Source organism: Gadus macrocephalus, chromosome 14 (assembly GCF_031168955.1).
Source record: "Gadus macrocephalus chromosome 14, ASM3116895v1".
NCBI lineage: Eukaryota > Metazoa > Chordata > Actinopteri > Gadiformes > Gadidae > Gadus > Gadus macrocephalus.
The window spans coordinates 23,188,975-23,212,774 of record NC_082395.1 but is presented as its reverse complement, the minus strand read 5'-3'; the positions used below and the strand labels follow the sequence as shown (position 1 = coordinate 23,212,774).

General features: G+C 44.0%; 1 protein-coding gene across 3 annotated transcripts in view; it reads right to left on the bottom strand.

The window, feature by feature from the left end:
• The window catches only part of LOC132471715 (semaphorin-7A-like), a 28,145-nt gene extending 4,426 nt beyond the window's left edge, over window positions 1–23,719 (bottom strand). Inside the window, exons 1-8 of one of the 3 annotated variants that reach the window (XR_009528900.1) lie at window positions 23,451–23,717; window positions 22,560–22,661; window positions 22,025–22,130; window positions 20,613–20,720; window positions 20,247–20,401; window positions 1,170–1,342; window positions 677–785; window positions 8–203 (exon numbers count right to left, since the gene is read on the bottom strand). Coding sequence is in view for 2 of the 3 variants with exons in the window: in XM_060070948.1 (XP_059926931.1) it covers window positions 8–203; window positions 677–785; window positions 1,170–1,342; window positions 20,247–20,401; window positions 20,613–20,720; window positions 22,025–22,130; window positions 22,560–22,661; window positions 23,451–23,531 (1,030 nt within the window). In the remaining variant the exon portion in view is untranslated. Of the gene's footprint in view, window positions 1–7; window positions 204–676; window positions 786–1,169; window positions 1,343–20,246; window positions 20,402–20,612; window positions 20,721–22,024; window positions 22,131–22,559; window positions 22,662–23,450 lie in introns of all 3 variants that reach the window. The other 2 variants (XM_060070948.1, XM_060070947.1) reach the window with 2 other exon arrangements.
• Window positions 23,720–23,800: the final 81 nt, after the last annotated feature.

Below are 23,800 nucleotides of genomic sequence, written 5' to 3'. Positions count from 1 at the left end.
TACTCACCCAGCGAGAGATACAGGACTACGTGATGGCCCCCCCACTGGATGGCAACGGCGTGCAGGCGTATGTGTGTGTAGTGGTGGTTGCTGACCAACAGGGTGGTGCTCTCCGGGAACACCCGAGCGTCCATCTCGGGGTGACTCTGCACAAAGCTCAGCCTCTCCAGCAGCTTGCTGTGCTGTCCCATGAATGAGGGGCACTAAAGCGACAGAGATACCATTCAGGTGGGTCGGAGCACCAGGGTTAGTGTTTAAACCTCAGTGTCCTGAGTCTACATCATCCAGGAACATCGTCCAGGAATATAGCTAACCCTTACCCCTACCTAAGAGGGAGGGCTAAGCTAGCTAGGATAAGACGCTAAACAATGCTTAGTACTATTTTCAAGTGCAAGGACGTACAACATACAATCAGTGCCTACATTGAGTGCGTACATTAAGGTACATCTAATTCATGCAGGACAACAACGATAACCATAGCCTATTGAATGTCGAGCCTTGAAGCCTGGTTTCCCCGGGCCCGTAGCCGGCACTACAGCCTTGCAGGGTGACCCATCGGTCAGGCATTAGTTTTGAAAGCCTTTGCAGTGGCCACAGAGGTTAAACTTTCATTATGGTCCGTAGTTATTATCGGTTAATGGTTATTCAACAGAACCGTTTTGTACGTGATACTTACTGCGCCCGGCCTTGGGACGGGGGGCTCCCCCTTGTTTCCCTTGAAGGAGGAGGTTTCAAAGACATTGCGGATGGCGTCTACGGAAAATACGCACACGGCACTCATGTTCCTACAGAGGAGGGAAGACAACAGCATGACGGTCAAAAGGGCGGCGATTTGAGCAACAAAATCTCGTAAGCTCTGACGCCACAATAGAGAAAGACTGAGGAAGAATTTATTTCCTCATGTCAACAGGAAGTTAAAACAAACTGTGCCTGTGTCAAACGTTGAAGCACTGGTTTTCAGAGCAATAGATTCCTCCCTCTCTACCTTTCTCTCTCTATCTTCCTCTGCCTCTCTTACTCTCTCCATCTCTCCCTCTCTATCTTCCTCTGCCTCTCTTACTCTCTCCATCTCTCCCGCTCTATCTTCCTCTGCCTCTCTCCAATCCTCCCTCTTTCTTTACCTTTCTCTCCCTGTCTTGCATGAATACTCACTGTCTCAACCTGCTTACCACTCGTTCCGGAAGAGCCCGTAGACTCTGTCACCATCCTTCTGGTGATAGAAGGCCACGCCCACCAGCTCCGGGAAGTGCTGTTTGCTGTCATTGTCCCCGCAGAAGAGCCGGGCTTTTAACTGGGACGTCCACTGGTACTGCAGTTTGGTTTTGGGACCACCTTTGTCAGCCTGGGAGGGGGGGGGGGGGGGGTGAATAAACAGTCATCAGAGTTCCCACATTTTAATAAGGCGATATATATGTGTATAAATACCAATAAAAACGATTAAAGCATTTTCGAATTCCAATCGGATAATTATACCTCACAGCGCCCTGTTGCCATCACAGGAACCAAGAATAAACAAACGCTGACCTTTATATTCAGTATGAATAGACCTATTCATAAGGTTACAGGCTGTATTCTGATAAAACATGGGGAAATGAGGGTGGTTTATGGCCGCTGATTTTACATGTGGCTAATACGGGGGATTCTCGGCCGACTTTGGCTTTGTTGCTGACCCAAAACTTGGTGCCCTCAATTAAAGATTGTCTAATTTTCTTATTACCGTACACGCTTTATAATCATATTATAATTATTTAGCTATAATATAAGTAGGCCATGCAGCCTTTATTTTCTATGTTGTTATATCAATATAAATTCATACTGAGGGTATGACACTATGTCGTACTCGCACGCACCCCCCCATTGAATTGAGGTATAGATTCATTTTCGTTACTATGAGCAAAATAGTCTTTTTTTTTTAATTTAAATATCGTTCCATGTAGCTCAACAAAAGTCGGACTATCGTGCTCTAGGTGCCATCAGGACTGCTCTCCTGTAAGCGAGCGCTTCTCTCTGGCGACGCGTGGCTAGACGGTTTGGTTGGATGGAGATTCTCTAGACCAGGGGTCAGCAACTAAGTTTGGCCTCGGGCCAATTATTTTTCCAGCCAATAGGTGGCAGGCCAGAAAATATTCAAAGGCTAGTTCAAGGAATTGATTAATGAAAGTGCATCTGGAACTGCGACGCATGCCCGTCAGCTGGCTTAGTAATATGCCTACCAAGCACTAGAAGACCCTTAAAAGAAGTACATATAAACAAGTGCATGCCCTAATCACGTAAATGTCATGCCTGATCACGTTGGGTAGAGGTGTTGCTGCACTGTCTCCACAGAGGCAACGCAGCGATATCATCATGAGCAGTTCTAACTGGAGGGAAAGTGAAATCCTCTAGCTGCTGATCATGTGAGAGTAGGTGATGCAGTAATATTAAACAAAGACGTTGAAAGATGATGAGATCTACGAGAGAGACACAGAGGAACTGTCCTTACGAGGCTTTTGTCGGGATAAAAAACCCTAACCCATCCCTAACGGGTTAGGGACGTCCCATAAGTGTTTTATGCTCGTGTTGTTTGTGTTTTTAGTTTGTCTTAGGACGTGGTGTCAAGCTAAACATATTTACAGCCTCACACAGCTCCTGAACATCGGGTTACGTTGTCAGGTTGCAGTTACGAGCGACTTCCAGCGGAATCACAACATCCCGCTCGACATAGCAAGGTCACCGGAGTCCCCTTGGATTGTTGTTGGCCTCGGCAAGCGGCGTAGGCGGCGCAGGGAGCGCAAGCAGAAGCGGGGTTGCCGAGCGGGTCTTCTAGCCCGGCTACGGAAACAGCCACTCAAACCCCCGTTACCCAGCATCTCCCTGACTAACGCAAGATCCATCGTTCACAAAATCGACGAATTGGAACTTCATCTAGCAGCCAACCGCTTTGTTCGGGATTGCTGTGTTATGATCATCACGGAGACCTGGCTACATCAGCTGATCCCGGATGCGTCAGTTCTACTAGCAGGACGCACTATCCACCGCTCCGACAGGAACAAGGACTCCGGTAAGAGCAGAGGAGGGGGACTGTGTGTTTATGTGCACAATGATTGGTGCGCAAGCAGTAAAAGCACAGTCACTCACTGCTCCCCGGACATAGAAGCAATGACAGTAGTTTGCAGACCCTTTTATCTGCCCAGAGAGCTGACAGTGGTAATTATCACTGCTGTTTATATTCCACCAGATGCAAATGTAAGCATTGCTCTTACCTACCTACATGATAGTGTCAATAAACAGCAGCAAGCTCATCCTGATTGGGGACACATCATTGCTGTGGATTTTAATCAAGCATGCCTAAAGACAGTACTTCCCAGATTTGTACAGAAGGTACGGTGCTCCACCAGAGGAAACAACACACTGGATCGTGTCTATTCTAACATAAAGCATGCTTATAGAGCAGTCCCCCTCCCGCATCTGGGCCTGTCTGACCATCTTTCGCTGCTCCTCATCCCAGCATACACTCCCCGTTAGGAAAACCAAGCCGGTCACAATGACTGTAAAAACCTGGCCAGAGGGTGCACTCTCCCAACTGCAGGACTACTTCGGTCACACGGATTGGATTATCTTTGAACAACAGGATCTACAGGGCTTCACTGACACCTTATTGTCATACATCAAATACTGCACTGACAATGTGACGGTTGATAAGAACATCAAAGTCCATCCAAACCGAAAGCCCTGGATGACAAGTCCAGTCACTCCTGAGAGCCCGAAACGCCGCCTTCAAAACAAAGGACAATGCCCTGTACAGCATGGCGAGAGCGGACCAGAGGAGAGGGATTAAAGGTGCGTAGGAGGCCTACGAAAGGAAGGCTGAGGGCCATCTGACAAACAAAAACCCACGTCAAGTGTGCCAGGGATTAACCACTTAATCGTCAAATCGTCAAAGCAAGTTTTAGTTACACCACCCCTTCCCCCCAACATGCTTGGTCAATTTTCGGCATCATAAGGTTGAGTGATATAGTGATGTCATACACCGTTTGAAAGCTTAGAATCTCAGGAATGTCATCCAATGACAACCATATCCTTAGCAATGAGTTGATTGATACTTCATGTTGGGTCTTGAAATGTTCATAAGAGTCCACAGAAATCGAATATCAATATTATTTTAATCTAATTACATTGTGTTACATTGTGTACATATGCACAAGCCATCTTATACAAAGCAGCCGAAAAATAGAAAACCGAAACGCTGCAATGTTTTTTTGTAGAAAACTACGATTTAGGGTTTGAATTCCGCTATTTTCGTCTGATTCATAGAATCCACTGTGTTTGCCAGGGTTTCACGATGACATAGAGCCCTCACACATCTCTGTTAGACCAATACTTTCTTGTTTACAAGCAGTGGTTTTTGGGGTGCTCAAGCCCACCCAAAACTTGCCTTAGCCCACCCTATCATTTCATCCTCAAATCTAATATTCTACCTTTTTTTTTACACAAGCAATGAGAGAATGGATGCTGTACACTAATGAACAGGCTAGTGAAATCGAGCGCAACCTTCCTGCAGGAATCTCTAACCTCAGATTGGTGGGTGGGCGTCTGCTGTTTGGCAAAACCAAAAATGCAGCACGAGCTCACTTACGCCCTCAGCCGATAAAAGGTGTCAGGGGGGGGGGGGGGGCGCGAGTGGCAGACGGGACTTAGTGTCTTTTTGATTTATTTTAATAAGTTACTTATTTTATTTTAAATAAACAAAATACCAGGGGTCAGAAGTGACTGTTTTTTAATTAAATGCAAACCCCAGTGAATCATTTGCTCTTGTTTCTCTGTTTTCAGATTCACACAGACTTAGCAGTCTTGTTTAAATGTTACAAATTTTGTTAATAAACTGAACTTGGCAATTGTTTTAAGTTGTTGCAGATGTTATCTCCGCTAATTTTATTAATCTAAATAAGTAAATATTAGCAGGTTCTCAATAGTAGGCTATTTCAATTCAGGGAGGTCGCGAAAAAATTTCAGTCTCCTAGGGTGGGAATGACAGAAAATAATTGAGAACCACTGGTCTAGAACATCTACTTGTTGATTAGCTCACGTTGTTATGGCAATGAAAACGCCCACAGCTGATAAAATAATGCCAGCGTTTTTTTTTGCATCAGAAGTTTGATAAAGATGTGTGTCCCTGAAAGTGAGACAACATAGTTTAGTGCTCCCGAAATAGTGGTATCTTTCTCATATTATTAATCTAGTACATGTTTTACCAATGTGTTTCAATAACTGGGTAAATAAAAAAAGGCGAAAATATGGTCATTTCTGAGTGAAACTTACACAAAGGAAATTTAATATACCTCAAATTTGTTATTACAGTTCACATCCATTGATTAATCCTTTATCCAAACAGTCTTTTTTCCTTTCATCACTTTAGTGGTTCAGAACTGCAATATTTAGCTGACACAGCCAGCTATTGGCTTAGACATACAACAGCATAGTAACTAAGAAAATAAAGGTTGTGGAATAAAAAAATCTTGGACAGGACTTTATATTCTTCATATACCCCTGTGCAGTGGTCGAGTTGTAAAAAAAAGCCAGGGGGGATGGTGGATTTGAACTTTTAGGGACAGATCATTTGTGCTGATGACAGCGCATACGGTGGGAGACCACAGTGTGATAATTATTATTATTATTATTATTATATTATTATATTTTTTTGGGGATAAAATAAGAGCGATGACTACTGTCATGTCATTGCTCGTATTTTATCCGAAAAACGCAGCTTATCGGACGCATCACACGATTCGGAGGCGTGCATCACATTTAAGGATTTGAAAAATTGATTCTTATTTATCTTTTTCAAAAATGCATTCGGCAGAGAAGGGAGACTAGCGTTGCTCACGGGTTGGAATGAAAGGGAGAAAAGGGGACAGAGTTGCCTGCGGAAGCGATGTCTGAGATGCAGAGACAGCTTCACGCTACCAGTGTCTGTCTCGTACGGTGCGGAATGAGAGCTTGAGAGCACTATTGCCCAAGTACGCCTGCGTGCTTGCGATAATAAAAATAATTCCAATTAAAAAAAAAAAATCAGTAGAAATTAATAATATAATTATAATTAAGAAAATAAAAAAGTAATAATAATAATAATAATAATAATAATACATTTAATTTAGAGGCGCCTTTCAAGACACCCAAGGTCACCTTACAGAGCATATAGTCATCATTCAAAACTATGTAAAACAGACTAGGAATAAAAGGAAAACAGAGGTTAAACATGAAGAATAATAATAATTAATAACACTCAAAGACGCCTAAAGTGAAGGGGGGACCTCACTAACCACCACCAATATGTAGCACCCACTTGGGTGATGCACGGCAGCCAATCGGTGCCAGAACGCTCACTACACACCAGCTTGAGGTGGAGAGTTAGGGATGAGGTGGAGAGTGAGGGAAAAGAACATTTAAACACTATCGACCATATTTAAACACTATCGATCACATTTAAACAATATCGGCCACATGTAAACACTATCGACCACATTTAAACACTATCGACCATATTTAAACACTATGGACCACATGTAAACCCTATCGACCACATGTAAACACTATCGCCCACATTTAAACACTATCACCCACATTTAAACACTATGGACCACACGTAAACCCTATCGACCACATTTAAACACTATCGCCCACATTTAAACACTATCGCCCACATTTAAACACTATGGACCACATTTAAACACTATGGACCACATGTAAACCCTATCGACCACATGTAAACCCTATCGACCATATATAAACACTATCGACCACATTTAAACATGTAAACCCTATCGACCACATTTAAACCCTATCGACCACATTTAAACACTATCGACCACAATTAAACACTATCGATCACATTTAAGCATGTAATTGATACTTAATAGATCGATATAATAATAGATAGGCTACCTAATAAACCGTTGGAACACACAAGACCGGTAACCATAGCAACGCCGGTAAACAAACCCTGCGAAGCCTTATCCCTACGAGAGCTCCCCGCGCTACGGCCATCCGGAGGCACACAGAGCTTTTGGCCGTGATATTATCTTTACAAATATATTATACTATTATATATAGAACGTTTTAAGACGCTGTCACCGAGAATTGGCACGCTGCCAGACGCTGTCACCGAGTGTGAGAGGAGAGTTGACGGAGAAGATGGTGGTTGACCTAGTTTCAAAGTTTATACTGTTTATAGGCCTACTCGGTACCGTGGTGTGAAAATGTCCACACCGCGGCAACCCTACGTTGCGCCAAATTGAAAAAGGAAACCGCTATAATGAAATAGTGGTAACATTTCCACATTAATTGATAAAATAACAGGGGGTGAGAAGGGGGGATGGCTGTTTCAGAAGGGGGATGATTTTGATCATTTTAATTCCAAAGGGGGATGCCATACCCCCTCATCCCCCCTCAACTCGAGTGCTGCCCCTGTGGCTTCCTGGGGTTGAGCCCCCCCAAAAGTTAGAACCTAGTAATCCCCCCTGTTTACAAGCCTTACATGCCAATGAGGCGATCACTATCAAAACGGGGCATGTATACTTTGATTGACAGCTACACCAGCAGACAGCAAGGGTCGGGACAGGCCTTAGATATCCTAATAGCCAATGAAAAGACCTTTCTGACGATATCCGTCTCACATGTGGTTGAGAAAACAAATGTGCAAGGGATGTGTGTAAAGTAGCAGGCTCTTCCCCAGAGTGCGAGTGTGAAGCAAGTGGTTGATTTGCGGTTGAAGAACATGTGTGGTTTTATTTTTATTTACTTATGTGAGTTTGGTTTTCTGAACATTTTGAAAGATGGCTAAACGCCCGGAGAAGAAAGGAGGCGGAGGGAGGGAGGGAATCATGTCAATAGTTTTTTTTGTTTATTTGTACATAGTTATTTATAGTATTTCAGTGTTGGTGTTTATACCATTGCAGTTTTCACTTTTTAAGTACAAATAATAGCCGAAACACTTTGTTTGTGCTTTCTTTTGTCAAAATTGCGTAGGCGGAATATCTAAAAATTAGATTTTTGTGTGATTATACCTGTCTCATTACATATCAGAACATCTGGTATGCTATCTAAATGGTTCACAAGAAAGCCAAGAGGGGAACCTTTCATTTGAGACCAAGATTATGCTTCTATATGTTTGGGTTCACTTTTGTTTACAGTATGCATTTTGGGTAGCAAAAGGTCTTTTTTGTTTGTTTGTTTGTTTGTTTATTTGACAGGGACAGTGCATATTAATAGACATTTCTGTAAATATGCCAGATTTAGCCAAAAGGTTAGTTTCCATCTGCAGTCCATGGCCAGATGTAACAATAGGCTCCCTAAAAAGCAAATAAGCAAATAACAGAAAGAGTTTAAAAAAGAACATAGAAAAGCAACAGATAAAACATTAATTATAACCACATACAAGTATTCAGTAGTTCAAGCATTAAAATACATGAAGCATGCAGGACAAATAAGAGTCAGCATCAAACAAACACAAATTGAAAAGGTAGACTAGGACTTATAGAGGACATCTATATGTGTTAGACATCGAGGCAGTAGCCCACCAAGGCAGACAGTACATGCACAACAAACTAACAAAAAGTCGACATGACAATAGTACATGAAGCAGCACAGGAGAGACATAGAACGAGCTACAAAAAGCATACAAACAAGCTAGCATACAAAGTAAGTTGCAGGACAAATTCACAGACACGCTGACACAAGGAGGCAAGAGCAGGCGGGTCAAGTTTAGTGCTGGCAGATCATATTATCAATCAGCCACTGTTTCAGATTAGAACTAAATGACCGATATGTGTTTAGGTCTCTGATACATGTTGGGATGTTATTCCATTCACGTGAGGCTGCAACAGAGAAGGCTGACTGACTAAAGGTACTTTTCCTAAATGGAATAATGCAGTCCCCTCTCATGACTCCTCTTGTGATCCGATGTTGGTTTGTTCTAATAGTTACAAATTCTCTAAGTGGAGGAGGGGCCATGCCATGTATGATTTTGTAAAAGAGAAATGCATTTTTGTGCTTGATCATGTTTTCCCAGCTCACTAGATTGTGTTTTCTTAAAATTGCACAGTGATGGAATTGCCTTGGTTTTTTGTCCAGAACTTTCAGTGTTTGTTTATACAAAGACTGTAGTGGTTTTAGTGTTGTGTGATTAGCCTGAGACCAGCTCGTCAGACAGTAGCTCATGTGAGAGAATATCATTGAATGCATGTACATCATGGCTGCCTGGGTGGACATAGAGTTTCGTATAAATTTGAAATTGGCAAGATTGAATTTGATCCTTTTGCAGACAGTTTTTACATGTGCCCTGAAATTAAAGTTGGAGTCCAGAATAATGCCAAGGTATTTAAATTCCTTAACAATTTCTAATTTTTCTCCTGACACAAAAACATCTGGGTTTTCACTAGTCATTTGTTTTGGAGAAGAACATACCAACAGTCTTAGACACATTTAGTTGGAGACAGCACTGATTGAGCCATGCTGTAATTTTCAGCATGGCCTTTGTGAGTTTGGCAGCAACTTCGGTTTTTGTCAATCCATGCACATACAGCACAGTATCATCAGCATACATTTGAATGTGGGCCTCTGGACACACAGACGGCAAGTCGTTGATATACAAACAAAATAAAAGTGGACCCAGTATGGATCCCTGTGGGACACCAGTGGACAAGGAGAGGGTGTCAGATTGCTGGTTATTTATTCGAACAGTTTGAGTTCGGTTAAAAAGGTATGATTCAACCCATTGACGTGCCTCAACAGAAAAATTTAAATTGGATAACTTGGATAATAGAACCTTGTGATTCACAGTGTCAAATGCTTTGCGGAGATCAAGAAAGACAGCACCGACAACGCCACGCTTATCCAACAGTGATTTAATTTTCTCAATGAAAAAACAATTAGCCGTCTCGGTTGAGTGGTTGGATCTGAAGCCAAATTGCATTGGATGAAGGGGGAATGAGCTGTTGTTCAGGTGGTGTATGATTTGCTTAGCTACACACTTCTCTGCTACTTTAGACATTATAGGGAGGATGCTGATCGGCCTATAGTTACAGGCGGAATGATGATCACCAGATTTGAAAATTGGCGTGACAATTGCAGATTTCCAAATACTTGGAAACTGCCCTTGGGATATTGAAAGATTAACAATTTTAGTGATGGGATTGGCTAATGATGAACCGATATCTTTAAGCATCGTTGAGTCCATACCAAATGAATCTTTAGCTTTTGAGGGTTTGAGAGATCTAATAATACCTGTGATTTTTATTTCTGAGACAGTGTTTATACTGAAGGCTGGCTCCATTGTGTTTACTGAAGACACATTAACATGATCAGTCGAAAAGCCCTTTGTAATAGTTGCTACAGAATCAACAAAGTATCGATTAAGAGCTACTGCTACTTCAGATGGGTCCTTGGTCAGCTTTCCATTCAAGTCATGTTCAATTGACCTTCCTGCGCTATGATGTTGTCCCATGAGTTTTTTTAACTGAGTCCATATTACTTTCGGATTACCCCGTGCCTCACTAATTATAGCAATAAAGAAATCAGCCCTAGCTTTCCTCAGACCTGTTATCACTTTATTTCTTAACATGGCAAAGTGATATTTGTCATGATAAAATTTTGTTCTAATGTCTGCATTTATCCAGGGAAGACTGTTCTTTTTATTCCTACTCCTAATGCTACGGGAAAATTCTGCAATTATACTCTGAATTTTACTTGAGAATATTTGACTGCCCTCACTCAGGTTTTTTCCAAATAACAGATCATTCCAGTTAAAACTATGAATAGTGTTTTTAAAAGACTCTTGCATGTTCTTGGGGATTCTAATGCTTTCATGTTCCTTAGTAGAGGAGCTAAATCTCTTTTTTGTTAACTTTCTGACCACAAGAGTTAGATTGTGGTCAGATAGCCCAGTTATCATGTTGTACGTTTTTGAGGTTCTCTCCGGTCTGTTACTGAACACTAAATCAATCTGAGTTCTGGTGGATTGGGTTATTCTTGTTGGACCTTTAATCAGCTGTGAGAGATCTAGCCCATCGGTTATTTGTTTGAGGTTCTTTCTAATTGATCTATCTTCCCAATTTACATTAAAATCTCCCATTATTATCACCTCTTTCTTAAAATGACATTCCTTGAGCATGTTTTGGAATTTTTCATAAAAATCATTATTTGAGGAGGGTGGGCAATACATTACAATAAGAATAAAAGACATTTGTGGTGATAGAGTGATATTCAAGCCAATACATTCCAAATCACAGTTTGACAGCAGTAATTCATTACATTGGATACAATCCTTCAGATAGACCATAACCCCACCTCCCTTTGATTTCACCCTATCTCTTCTATACATTTGATAGCCTGGTATGTTTAGTGCTGCAGTTGGTGAGTTTTCATGTAGCCAGGTTTCAGATAGACAGAGGAAATCTAAATTTGATTCCATTAGTAGATGCTGGATTTGGTCACTTTTCGATACAATACTTCTTATGTTAAGATGACCACCAAATAAACCCTTAGGTTTAACTTTGGGATCCCATATTATTCTGGAGTGGTTGACAGTTTGAAAGACTTTCCACTTCCTGTGTTTTGTGATTGCCTGATTAATGATTTGTTTCCCATTTACATCCCTTAGCCCTCTGGCCACATGTAGCTTTTTATTTGAGTTAATGTTACACTTTGCTATTGGATTGTTACCTTCGATACCAGGAAGCTGTCGGTCAACATGCGTATCAGACTGCACGGCAGACTGAGTCACCACTGTGTAGACCTTTTGCTGTGGTTGTTGCCCGGCTGGCCGTGGTTGTAGCCCGGCTGGCTGTGGTTGAAGTCCGGTTGGCCGTGGTTGTAGCCCGGCTGCCTGTGGTTGAAGCCCGGCTGGCTGTGGTTGTTGCCCGGCTGGCTGTGGTTGAAGCCCGGCTCTCTGTGGTTGTAGCCTGGCTGGCCGTGGTTGTAGCCTGGCTGGCCGTGGTTGTAGCCCGGCTGGCCGTGGTTGTGGCCCGGCTGGCCATGGTTGAAGTCTGGTTGGCCGTGGTTGTAGCCCGGCTGGCTGTGGTTGTAGCCCGGCTAGCTGTGGTTGTAGCCCAGCTGGCTGTGGTTGTAGCCTGGTTGACTGTGGTTGAAGTCCGGTTGGCTGTGGTTGAAGCCTGGTTGGCTGTGGTTGTAGCCCGGCTGGCTGTGGTTGAAGCCCGGCTAGCTGTGGTTGAAGCCTGGTTGGCTGTGGTTGTAGCCCGGCTGGCTTTGGTTGAAGCCCGGCTGGCTGTGGTTGAAGCCCGGTTGGCTGTGGTTGTAGCCCGGCTGGCTGTGGTTGTAGCCTGGCTGGCTGTGGTTGAAGCCCGGTTTGCCGGGGTTGTAGCCCGGTTGGCTGTGGTTGTAGCCCGGCTGGCTGTGGTTGAAGCCCGGCTGGCTGTGGTTGAAGCCCGGCTGGCTGTGGTTGAAGCCCGGCTGGCTGTGGTTGTAGCCCGGCTGGCTGTGGTTGAAGCCCGGCTGGCTGTGGTTGAAGCCTGGCTGGCTGTGGTTGAAGCCTGGCTGGCTGTGGTTGAAGCCTGGCCGGCAGTGGTTGAAGCCCGGTTGGCTGTGGTTGAAGCCCGGCTGGCTTTTGATGTAGCCCAGTTAGGTGAGGATGTAGCCTGGTTAGCTGTGATTGTAGCCTGGCTGGCAGTGGATGTAGCCCAGCTAGCTGAGGATGTAGCCTGGCTAGCTGTGGTTGTAGCCTGGCTGGTAGTGCTTGTAGCCCAGTTAACTGAGAATGAAGACTGGCTAGCTGTAATTGTAACCCTGCTAGGTGTGGTTGTTGCCCAGTTAAATGAAGGCCTGTTAGCCATGATTGAATCCCAATTAGCTGTAGTTGTGGCCCACTTAGCAGTGGCCCTGTTAACTGTGGTGGTTTAGCATCCAGGTAGTAAGAGTTCATTAAAGGTCCAGGATTCATTTCAATATCACCAGCCAGAAGCAGTATCATCAGAACATGTGCAATTCCCAGGAAAGGTTTAAGTTGGTCTGACTGTTCATCTTTACCTGAGGGTAGCCTTGCACGTCCATTGTCCAGTAGTTTTGTGTAGAGCAGGTGTTGACTCTTCTTTGCTGGGTAGAGGACTTGTTCGCTGTTTTTATCAATTTGCTGTGTGAATGTTAAGCACAAGAGTAGATAAGAACATACTAAAGCAATAAAGAGACATGTAGATGGAAGAAGCCGATATCTTTTGAGGTTTTTAGTTGTTTTTTTTGGCATACACACAGAGCCTGCCAACCTGTGTGACTGCACGGCGGCCATTCGTTTGGAGTCTCCAAAATGACCCTGACGAGAACGAATGGACGTATCATTACATAAAAGGAGCTGGAGACTTCATCTTTTATGCTTTGTTGATCTGCTTTTACACACAACATCACAAGACCTAGGGCTAGGGCTCAATAGTGTTTCCAAGGGATATGGAGTTACGCAGGCTACTACAATCAGCTTGGTTTTGGAGGTGTGTGTAACCGGCTGGAAGGAAAAACAATATTGTAGCCTTCTCAGCACTGTGACAGTACATGATACAGTTATTCTGTAATTTCACATAATTCTACAGGTTCTCAGCTTTCCAAAGAGACCAAGCATGTGATTAGAGGTCTTACTTTGAAGGAGCAGTGCTCTCTAGAGTAGGCGCAGTGCAAAAAACAAAAACAAAAAAAGAAGACTAAGTGGTTAAAACATCTCACAAACTACAAAAGCAGCCCCTCAGTGACCATCAGTGGCAACGCCTCGGTGGCAGAGGAATTAAACCATTTCTTTGGCTGCTTTGAGGCAACAAGGCCAAACACAGACATGCTGACCCCTCTGACCACAAGCCAACACACACTCACTATCCAGGAACATCAAGTGAGTCGTGTATTCAGGTCAGTGAACACAAGAAAAGCCATTGGACCTGATGGAGTGCCTGATGAAGTAATCAAAGCTTTTGCTGATCAGCTGGTAGTGGTCTTCACTAAGATCTTCAACCTGTCCCGGACACATGCCACCGTCCCACCATGTATCAAGTCGGACACCATAATCCCTGTTCCCAAAAATTCAACTATCAAATATAGCTGCATGCAGCAATATGGGTGTCAAGGATAATGGGACGCGATAAACTAATTCCGCCGGACGGACGTAATCGGCTAGGTGGCTACATGACGACCGTCTCGGTAATCGGTAATGACGACGGCTGGTGGAATGGGTGGCTACATGACGACCGTCTCGGTAATCGGTAATAACGACGGCTGCTGGAATGAACTAGAGCATTATGCGAGTGCGCGTCAATGTTAACAAAACGGAAAAATGACCCTACCTAGTGGTATGGGCGCATTATCGTCTGCCCGTCAGAACAAATGACACAAATACATAGGGGTATTCGGAACAATATCCCTAACAGAGACACAATGTTAACAAGCATTCGTTCTTGAGGCGGTTTACGAAGCATCTAATCCAGTAAGAATTGCAGTTTATATTGTAAGTGGGCGGAATGGTAAATAAAGTCATTGTTGTTTGACGTCCCCTTGAGGTCAAAGGTCACCAAATTGTATGGCTGTCCCCAGAATGATGTCATGAGTCTATGTACCAAGTTTAGCTATGATATTTTCAAGAGTTGCTGAGAACAGGCTTCCTGATGGGCGGCTTTGCTGTGAAGATTGATTAGCTGTCACGGCCAAATTAGAAAAAGTTGTTTAGCTGATTTGTTTGGCTTGGTCTAAAGATCATATAGGGCAAGTTTCATGATGATTGGACATCATTTGTGGCCTGTGGATATGTAATGTTGATTTTGACAACTTTCAACATGGCGGCCAATTTCTGATGTTCAAATGGGCTCATATTTTATGAGCTATATGGGGCGGTCTGAGAGTATCACCAGACATAGAAAACTTGTTCGAAATATACTCATGTGACGAGAGAAGAGTTAAAACACGTCTTTGTTCATTATAGCGCCCCCTAGAGCTCAATGATCACCAAATTCATTAAGTGTCCCCATGACGATGTCATGGGTCTATGTACTAAGTATAGCTATGATATGTCAAAGGGCTGCTGAGATATTGGCGTATTTCCTGTTTGGCGGCTTCACGGTCGAATTTGATTGGCTGTCGCGGATGTTTCCGTGAGAAAACCTTTACTATCTATACGGGGAGGTCTGATAGTATCACCAGACATTAAAAATTTGCATGATATATATTCATGTGAAGAGAGAGGAGTCAAAACCCATCGACATTAATAACAGTGACCCCTAGAGGGGGCGCTGTTATACCCCAAGAGGGTATATAGGGTATACCCATGATGAGGTCATGGGTATATGTAGCAAGTTTGGTTATGATATGTCAAAGGGTTGCTGAGAAATCGGCTTACTTCCTGTTTGGCGGCTTTGCCGCCAAATTTGATTGGCTGTAGCGGCCAAACAGTTTTGAATTTGAAACATCTTTCATATTTCTATATCAAGCATGGCCTGAAGATCATTTGTGCCAAGATTCGAGATGATTGGACAAAATGTGTGATAAGAGTATCATTTTGAAGGTTTTGGACATAAACCATGATGGCGGAAAATCCATCATGGCGCAAAATGACGTCATAGGGTGCGTTTAACTCGGCTTGGTTCAAGGAATCCAATCATACTTGGTTTGTGAATATTGGATGAATGGGTCAAAAGTTATAAACATGAATGCATGACGTGCAACTTTGACCTGTTGCTGGCGCTAGAGCTGATGGGCTAGCGACCTGAAATTGGCTTGATGGGCTGATGGGGCTGTCCTGAACCAGTGAATTTCACAACTTTTGACCAAGGCGTTCTATGGGCTGCCATAGACTCCCATGGCAGGTAAATAATAATAGGAATTCATACAAAAACAATAGGTTGTCTCGCAACTTCGTTGCTTGACACCCAATAACCTCAGTGACTACAGACCCATTGCACTAACACCAGTGGTTGCAAAATGTTTTGAGAGGTTTATGACTCATCACATCAAAGAATGCCTCCCTTCAACCTTTGACCCCTTCCAATTTGCATACAAAGCAAACCGATCAACTGATGATACCATTGCCGTGTTCCAATACCCGTACTATCCGTACTTTTACTAACCAAATTTTGAGTACGTAGTACGTTCCAATTCAGATCCGGCGAAAAGAAGTATACTTCAAGGACCCTGATGTCGTACTCAAAACGGGATAATCTTGAAGTGTGGATCGAAGGACACTTTCCGTACTCAACGGCAGCCATCTTAGCTACGTAGCGGAAGAGGCGGAGCCAGGCTGAGCCAAAGTCGGCGCATTTTCCACATAGCCTGCATTAATAGTCATTTTGTAGTTTTTATAGCTTTTTAAGCTGCTAGGCGTTAAGAGTTCACCGTTCAAAGCGGGATGTTTATTGCGGGGGAGGAGCCGCGGCGGCAGTCGTGATCGTAATTTCCGGTAAGTGCACCACGGAGTACTCGATTTGGAACAGCACTCACATCTGAAAAATTACTAGATAGTACGGTATAGTATAGGACGGTATAGTATAGTACGGTATAGTATAGTATATTCCTTTAAGTATACTCATGGAAGTACGGGTATTGGAACACGGCACATCTCCTCAGCCCTCCACACCGCACTCAGCCACCTGGAACACCCGGGGACCTCCGTAAGGATGCTCTTCGTCGACTACAGCTCTGCCTTTAATACCATCATCCCTGACATCCTTGTGAGCAAGCTGGCTGCCCTGGACTTCCCCCCCGCAACCTGTGCCTTCTTACAAATCAACTGCAATCTGTTAAAATTGGAACCCACGGCTCCCCCACCCTCATGCTCAGTACAGGTTCTCCACAAGGCTGCGTGCTGAGCCCACTATTGTATGCCATCTACACACATGACTGTACACCCACCCACCCCACCAACCCAATAGTCAAATTCGCGGATGATACGACTGTGGTGGGGCTCATAACCGGGGGAGACAAGTCGGCCTATAGGGATGAGGTACAGCGACTGGTGGAGTGGTGTGCTGCAAACAACCTGCAAACAACCCCGGTAGCTAACGCAGTATAACAACAAACAGAAGCTTGCTCTGGGTCATGAGGTTTGAGTACGTGCACTAAGGGTCACGAGCGGGGAGCGGGGGAGGGGGAGTGCAGTACGACCGTTTGATTGACGTACTTACTGTCCAATGCCACTCGGTGGTTCTGGAAATCATTGGCTGGAGTTTTTCGAGCCCTGCCCGTTCCACAGATGATTGACTTGTTTAATTTTCATGTCAGTACTTCTAACTCTAACGCTTTAAGTGGGTTATGATAAGGATTTCAAGTAATTTTGCAAAAACGGCCAAAAAAGAGAATTCCATACCCAACATTTAATTAGTTATTCAGTGTTTCATGTATTTATGCTTATTATTCTTTTTCTATTGACCAAACTTATGACTATCTTGTGTTTTTGTGGCTCGGCATCAGCAGCAGCATTTGCCACAACTACGAGCGTGATTTAAATGGTTAAGCAAAATCGCAAGAGCGATATGTAGGAGCTGTAAATATTTTGGACAGTGTTGCGTTTTGAGCTATTCTGCGATTTTGCATCTTTTACAGCTTTTGGTGTGAACGTACAGTTTGCTGGAGAGAGGCAGTAGTGCGCACCTAAAAAAGCAGCCAACCACTCTTAAAGCACTTCACACAACACAACACAACACACACACACACACCACGGCGGGTGCTGACTGATTGCACACACACACACACACACACACACACACACACACACACACACACACACACACACACACACACACACACACACACACACATACACACACCACGGCGGGTGCTGATTGACTGCGCGCACACACACGCACATATACAGACACCAAAGTCTCAGAGCTTGCGTCTTAAATCTTTTGGGGACTTTTGTCAACAGCTCCTGCCTTTCTCTACGTGCAGTATCACACAAAAATACGCAATGTCGGGTCGCCATGGTTGTTGTATATAGGCCTATAGAGGCCTATATACAACAACCGTTTCATTTAATATTGCATAGTTTCCAACAACTCCCGCTAAGCCCCTCGCGATTTGATGCAATTAAATTCAAAAACAGTTGTGAAAGAAAAAGAAGTTCACTGTATCCGGCCGTTTACACTTAAAGGTCCCATGACATGCTATTTTATGTATTCTTTAACATAGGTATTAGTGGGCAACAGTAGTCAAAGACGTTCCCGAAATTCAGCCGTGGTGCAGAGTTACAACCTCTCCGAGCCAGTCGCACATTGAGATTCCCCCAAATGCGCTGTTTTGGTGTTTGTAGCTATAATGCAAATGAGGAGGAGCGAGGCGGGTCAAGGAGGAGGGTGGGGGTGTGGCCCTAAGCAGCTTGCAGCCACGGTACCATGCGCTCTGTTTACAGTGGATGTATCGCAATGGCGAGGCGCACACAGCCTTTAGCCGTGTTATGTAAATATTCTAGAACTCTCGGGAGTCCTTGAGCTCTATATCTAAATATTATCATATAGCCTACATAGATATCTTTATCATATTATACATATTATCACGGCCAAAAGCTGTGTGAGCCGATATTATGAATCTCAAACGACCGCGTTGGGTTCTCCGACGTTCCTGGTTCTTCCATGGCCACATCAATGTGAAGTAGACTGAACCGCGACAAGGAGGAGAAAGGGATTGTTGCCGGGCAGCGCTTAGGCACCTCCGCCTCTAGCGGTGGTCCCGCGGCAGCGGGAAGAGGGGCTCAAGCGGGAGACATTCGCCGCCAACAATCCCTTTCTCCCCCCAATTCATTCTCAACCTTGGCTGAGATAACCCCCACTACGAGTCTCGTTGTAGAAATACCAGAGACGAGAGTCCGACGTGTTATGCGCCATAACACCAAAAGCAGAACGGTTATCCAATAACAAGGAAGTGTACAACACTTGCGTTACAGTCCTGGAGCTCTATATCTAAATAATACAATATATAAAACATAGATATCTATATCATCTAATACATATTATCACGACCAAAAGCTGTGTGCGCCTCCAGACGATATTATGAATCACAAACGACTTTGTCGGGTTCTGCAACGTCTCTTGTTCTTCCACTTTCACATCAATCTGAAGTAGACTGAACCGCACGCTGCCTGCTGCTGGCTGCCGGCTGCCCGCTGCCGGGCAGTGGTGCTTCGCGGCAACCGGCGGCATGTCGCATTTCATGTACTTCAGCGAGTCAAAGCCAAAGTTCCTTTCCCCCAATGAGGCCAAAGTTCCTTTCCCCCCTTTCCCCCTCTCAACCATGGCTCAGATAACCCCCACTACAGTCTCGCAAGTTTTAGCCACTGGGGGACCATAGGCAGGCTAGGGGAACTCATATTCATGTTAGAAAACCTCATAAAGTGAGATTTTCATGTCATGGGACCTTTAAGCTAACAAATATAGATATTCGATACAAAAATAAATAAATAATAATAATCATATGACTTCCGAATAATCTGGCGGGCCAGATATTATGTCTGGCGGGCCAAATATGGCCTGCGGACCACCAGTTGCCGACCCCTGCTCTAGACCTCAGTTTTTCACAGAGCTCTCGTGAGAAAGGTCTTTTGGCCTTGATATATTGCGGCTTTCTTAGCTCTTCCGAAACGTGCTTGCGTTTTTTATCTTGCACACATTAGCCATCATTTCCTTTTTCCACTTGTGGTTTTTCTTTTACACTGAGTACTGGATTTGGTCCAGACATATTTCTGGTACTGTGTCTGGTTTTGGGTGAGAGTAGGCCTCTTCTATATGGAATATCTAAACCACATGGTGATAAACTGCATGCTACGTTAAAGGTGCAGTAACTGATATTTATGCCTTAAAATAAGCCTCAAATAGCTATATATTAAACTCAAATAGCTTTATATTCAAACGGCCATCCCTAGTGTTACGAGTCCCTTCGCTCTGCAGTAAACACAATATTTTGGTTGTGGAATCTCATTCTGAATTTGTCCGATCATGAAAATGATCTCCATAAGGAGGCGGTCCTCCCGTCGTGTTCCAATACAGCAGGTTTTCAATGTTGACTGACAACAGCGGAATGCTGTTGACTGACAACAGCGGAACAGGCAAAGCTCCACAGTCACAAACAAAACACGTCTCACAGAGCGACCGGGGTCACGATGTGGGGAGGAGGGAGGGGAGAGCTCACTGAAAAAAGGACCTCATCGCTATCAGCGCCATTCAGTGGAAACATGGGCTCTGGCCATGCAGTCACTCTGCAAACCCGGCCTATTCAAATTGACAATGCAAACAACGCAAACTCACCATGCAAACTTGGGCCACGAAGGGCAGCCACATGTCACTCTCCAGAGCACCAGCCGTGTTCTTCTCTTTAAAGAAGGCATACAGTTTGTCCTGCGTCCGGTTTGTACCCTTGAAGGGGACCAAGCCCATGTAATGGGGCTCTACCGGGGGCGGAGCTAAGACAGAACAAATGTAACGTCAACATGCTTGTGTGCCTTGGGACACGGGCGTGAAGATCAATGTTTGTCATGGTTAAACATGGATGCCACTCCTGAACCCATGGTGTCAGCTATTTGCATTTGCCTCCATAAAAACATCATTAAGCTAATCTTGTAATGTGAGTTATCATTCCTCTGAACCAGGAGGATAGAGAGACAGACTGTTTACCATTATCGGGCGCGGTTGGTCTGACCCGGTTCGAACCAAACTTGTAGATCCCAATGGAGTTCTCTGTGCTGGACTGAGTGACGTAAAGCACATCACTCCCTGGTGCCTCTGAAATATGAAAACCACATGGACAGAATTAGAGATCATACATAGAGGAGGGGCGTGGTGGGTTTGGTTTTGGCAGGAGAGGTAATTAAAGGGATCACGTCCTCTGGGGATAAAAATAAGTAAATTAACTAGTGAACAACCTCTCGTGCTGTGGCAATGTACCTCCTTGTTTTTTCTGTATTCGTTTACACGTGTTCATGAAAGACATTGGAAATCGATGCTAAAGGTTAGAGTGTAACGAGTGCTTCATGGACAATTAATCTGTTTTTATTGCTGCCAATTGTGAGTTTATCCACATTTGGCAGCAGGTTGTGTTGACACACTTTACATAAATGACAGAAGAGCCGGTCTGACTGGGAGATAACTTCCCCTAAGGTTATAGAAAGACATGTGATCCTCCTCAGCAATAGGTTAACTGAGCATCTGCGGCACTGATCCCTGAAAGGTTGGCTGATGGATTTGCTAACCTGAAGGTTCAGATAAAATCCAACCGCTGGTGTGTCCCGTCACCTCCTACTTTGTCCCGTACAGTAACACGGCCAAAGCCGATATGGGAAGCGTTGAATCACTGAGTTTGCAGACGATTTCGTCATGGTGTGTCTGCTCAGCAGCGGGTACTGCTGGGTACTTCTGCCTCTCAGGATAATAAAGATATGATATCTTTGACCCCAGCCCCAGGCTTATTAAACAGCCAGCCAGACACAGGATGGGTATACGGGCACACCGAGGGACATTATTTGGGTGATAAATATAATGATAATAATACCATTAATAAAGAATAACAATTCTGTGACTAAATTACCATTATTACTATTTCAAGTTTGACATTCCACTGTCGGCAGCAGTCAGTATAAACATAGTATTTAAGTACTGAATTGAATTCTTGTAGCTTAAAATGTGTTCACTGAATTCTATACCTTATTGAAGACCTTGTAGACAGCATGAGAGACTACTAGACCTAGTGCCAAGATGAACCCCAGTCAAACTAAAAAACAACCTAAAGGCTCCGCGATGAAGAGCGAGGCTCAGACTAAAGGGCTCTTTATGGTCCCACATTCACGCACACAAGGGGGTTGCGGACCCCTTACGTCCTTGCGAACCCTCCTTGCGTCAACCGCAAGGGCCTGACGTTCGCCTCCCAAAAATTGTAACCTTCCGTCGAGGCGACGCAGCAGCAAGGGCCTTGATTGGCCCGCTCACTAAAACCCGAAACAAAACCAAAACAGGTTCACGACTGCGTCGAAACTCTGTGTGGTCCTTGCCTTGCGTGAAAATGGGACCATAATCAGCCCTTTAAGGCTCACCGATAAAGAGCGAGGGCTCCCCGGCCCGGAGGCGGTACTCCTTGATGGTGCTGCTGATTCCCTCTAGACGCTTTGGGGCCCTGCACTCTCCAGATGGTGACAAATCCTGAAATGAAATAGAGATACGTAGATAGAGATCCAGTGTGGCAATAATGCAAGATCATTTCAAAGTCCTTGATTTTTTTTTTCGATATTATGGGATATGTTATCCAAAAGAAAGAACATCGTTAGCATGCGCGATTATGGGATTAAACGGAAAATAGGTCAATCAAAGTGATGTCAGTCATCGTAATGGAGAAGACCCTCTGTTAGCAAACAGGTCGATTCCTCCTCTTCTGATGGAAAACCAAGAACAATTCCCATAACAAATTCAACAAAAAACAATATCTTGACTTGCATTTGACTCATTTGATTTATGTATGAAAAAGTGCAAAGCAGGATTACCATGAAACATGTAACATGAATACATAATATGTGTTCCCGCAGGCTTGTGTATTGTAAAGATTCAGATGGAGGTGTTGTGGGTTTGTTTTACCCTGATGCAGCACTTCGTCCTTGTTTCACTTGTCTCACAAAGGAACACCTGGTTCTCGATCCCCTTCAGTTTGTGCAGCACAGTGATGTTGTACGCATAGGGCTGAAGAAGAAACGAGGGACAATTAGTGAACTCAATCAGATGCTCTTCTTTTGAATAGCCTGAGATCATGCTCCAGCTAAATGCATTAGGGGTGTTACGATACGCGTATTTACCGAACCGTCAGGGTACAGGCCCTTCTGGGTGGTTACAGAGCTGGACCGCGGTGCGTAAATGTGGCGTAGCGTTAATATGGCGAATGTAAAGGCTTGTTTTGCGATGCAGAATTTAAAACTTGAAGTCTGAGTTCCGCCCGGACCGTTTAGCCAAAGTATACTACTCCGACAACGTAATCCGACTCCATAACTACGGAGAACCCTCGAGCATTTGCAGATTTCTGTCGGGGTGTCGGGGTGACGCAATGCAATGCGCCGCCCGATCGATCTTTTATGTTGACTACAAACCATGTAAGCAGTGTTGTAAATAAACTTCCAAAGCTTTTCAAATCGTGTTTGGTGTTTTATTGGTCCTTAATGTGCAAAGTAAACAATGTACCAAGTAAATAAGGTGCAAAGTCAAACCGGCTATTTCAACAACCCCTGTCTGGGAATTCAGAAATGCAAATGCCATAACCAAGTCTATTGGTGTTTTCATTGCTGCTGATCTACGGCCATTCTCCGTTGTTGATATCAAGCAGTTTTTTTTTAATTTTCCCCTTAACTATGAACCGTACCGTCCTGTACCGTACCGTGACTTCAAAACCGAGGTACCGAACCGTGACTTTTGTGTACCGTTACACCCCTTAAATGCATGATTCCGTTTATCTTGCTATAAATGTGGTGTAATACACACTTCAACTTGAGGACTGCCTCCTTCACATCGGCTTCCAAGAGTCTGGAAAGGAAGATAAGAGATGTGTGCAATGTGCATCATGAAGATATGGAGACACCCGACAAACAAGACTCATTTCAAAGTATTCAACCAAAAGAAGTGAGGAGTGGGGTGAGGGAGAGCAACAGGTCTGCAAACAACAACCATTATAGGCCACTGGTTCATATTATAAAAACACAAAGTAACAAGTCTAAACTGAATTAAACATGCATTCATCTGTTTTTGATATGCATGGATGCAAAAATACACATAAAGTATAAACGTTATGCTTTTTATATTTTGTTCATAACATTAATATGATCTTTATTCTC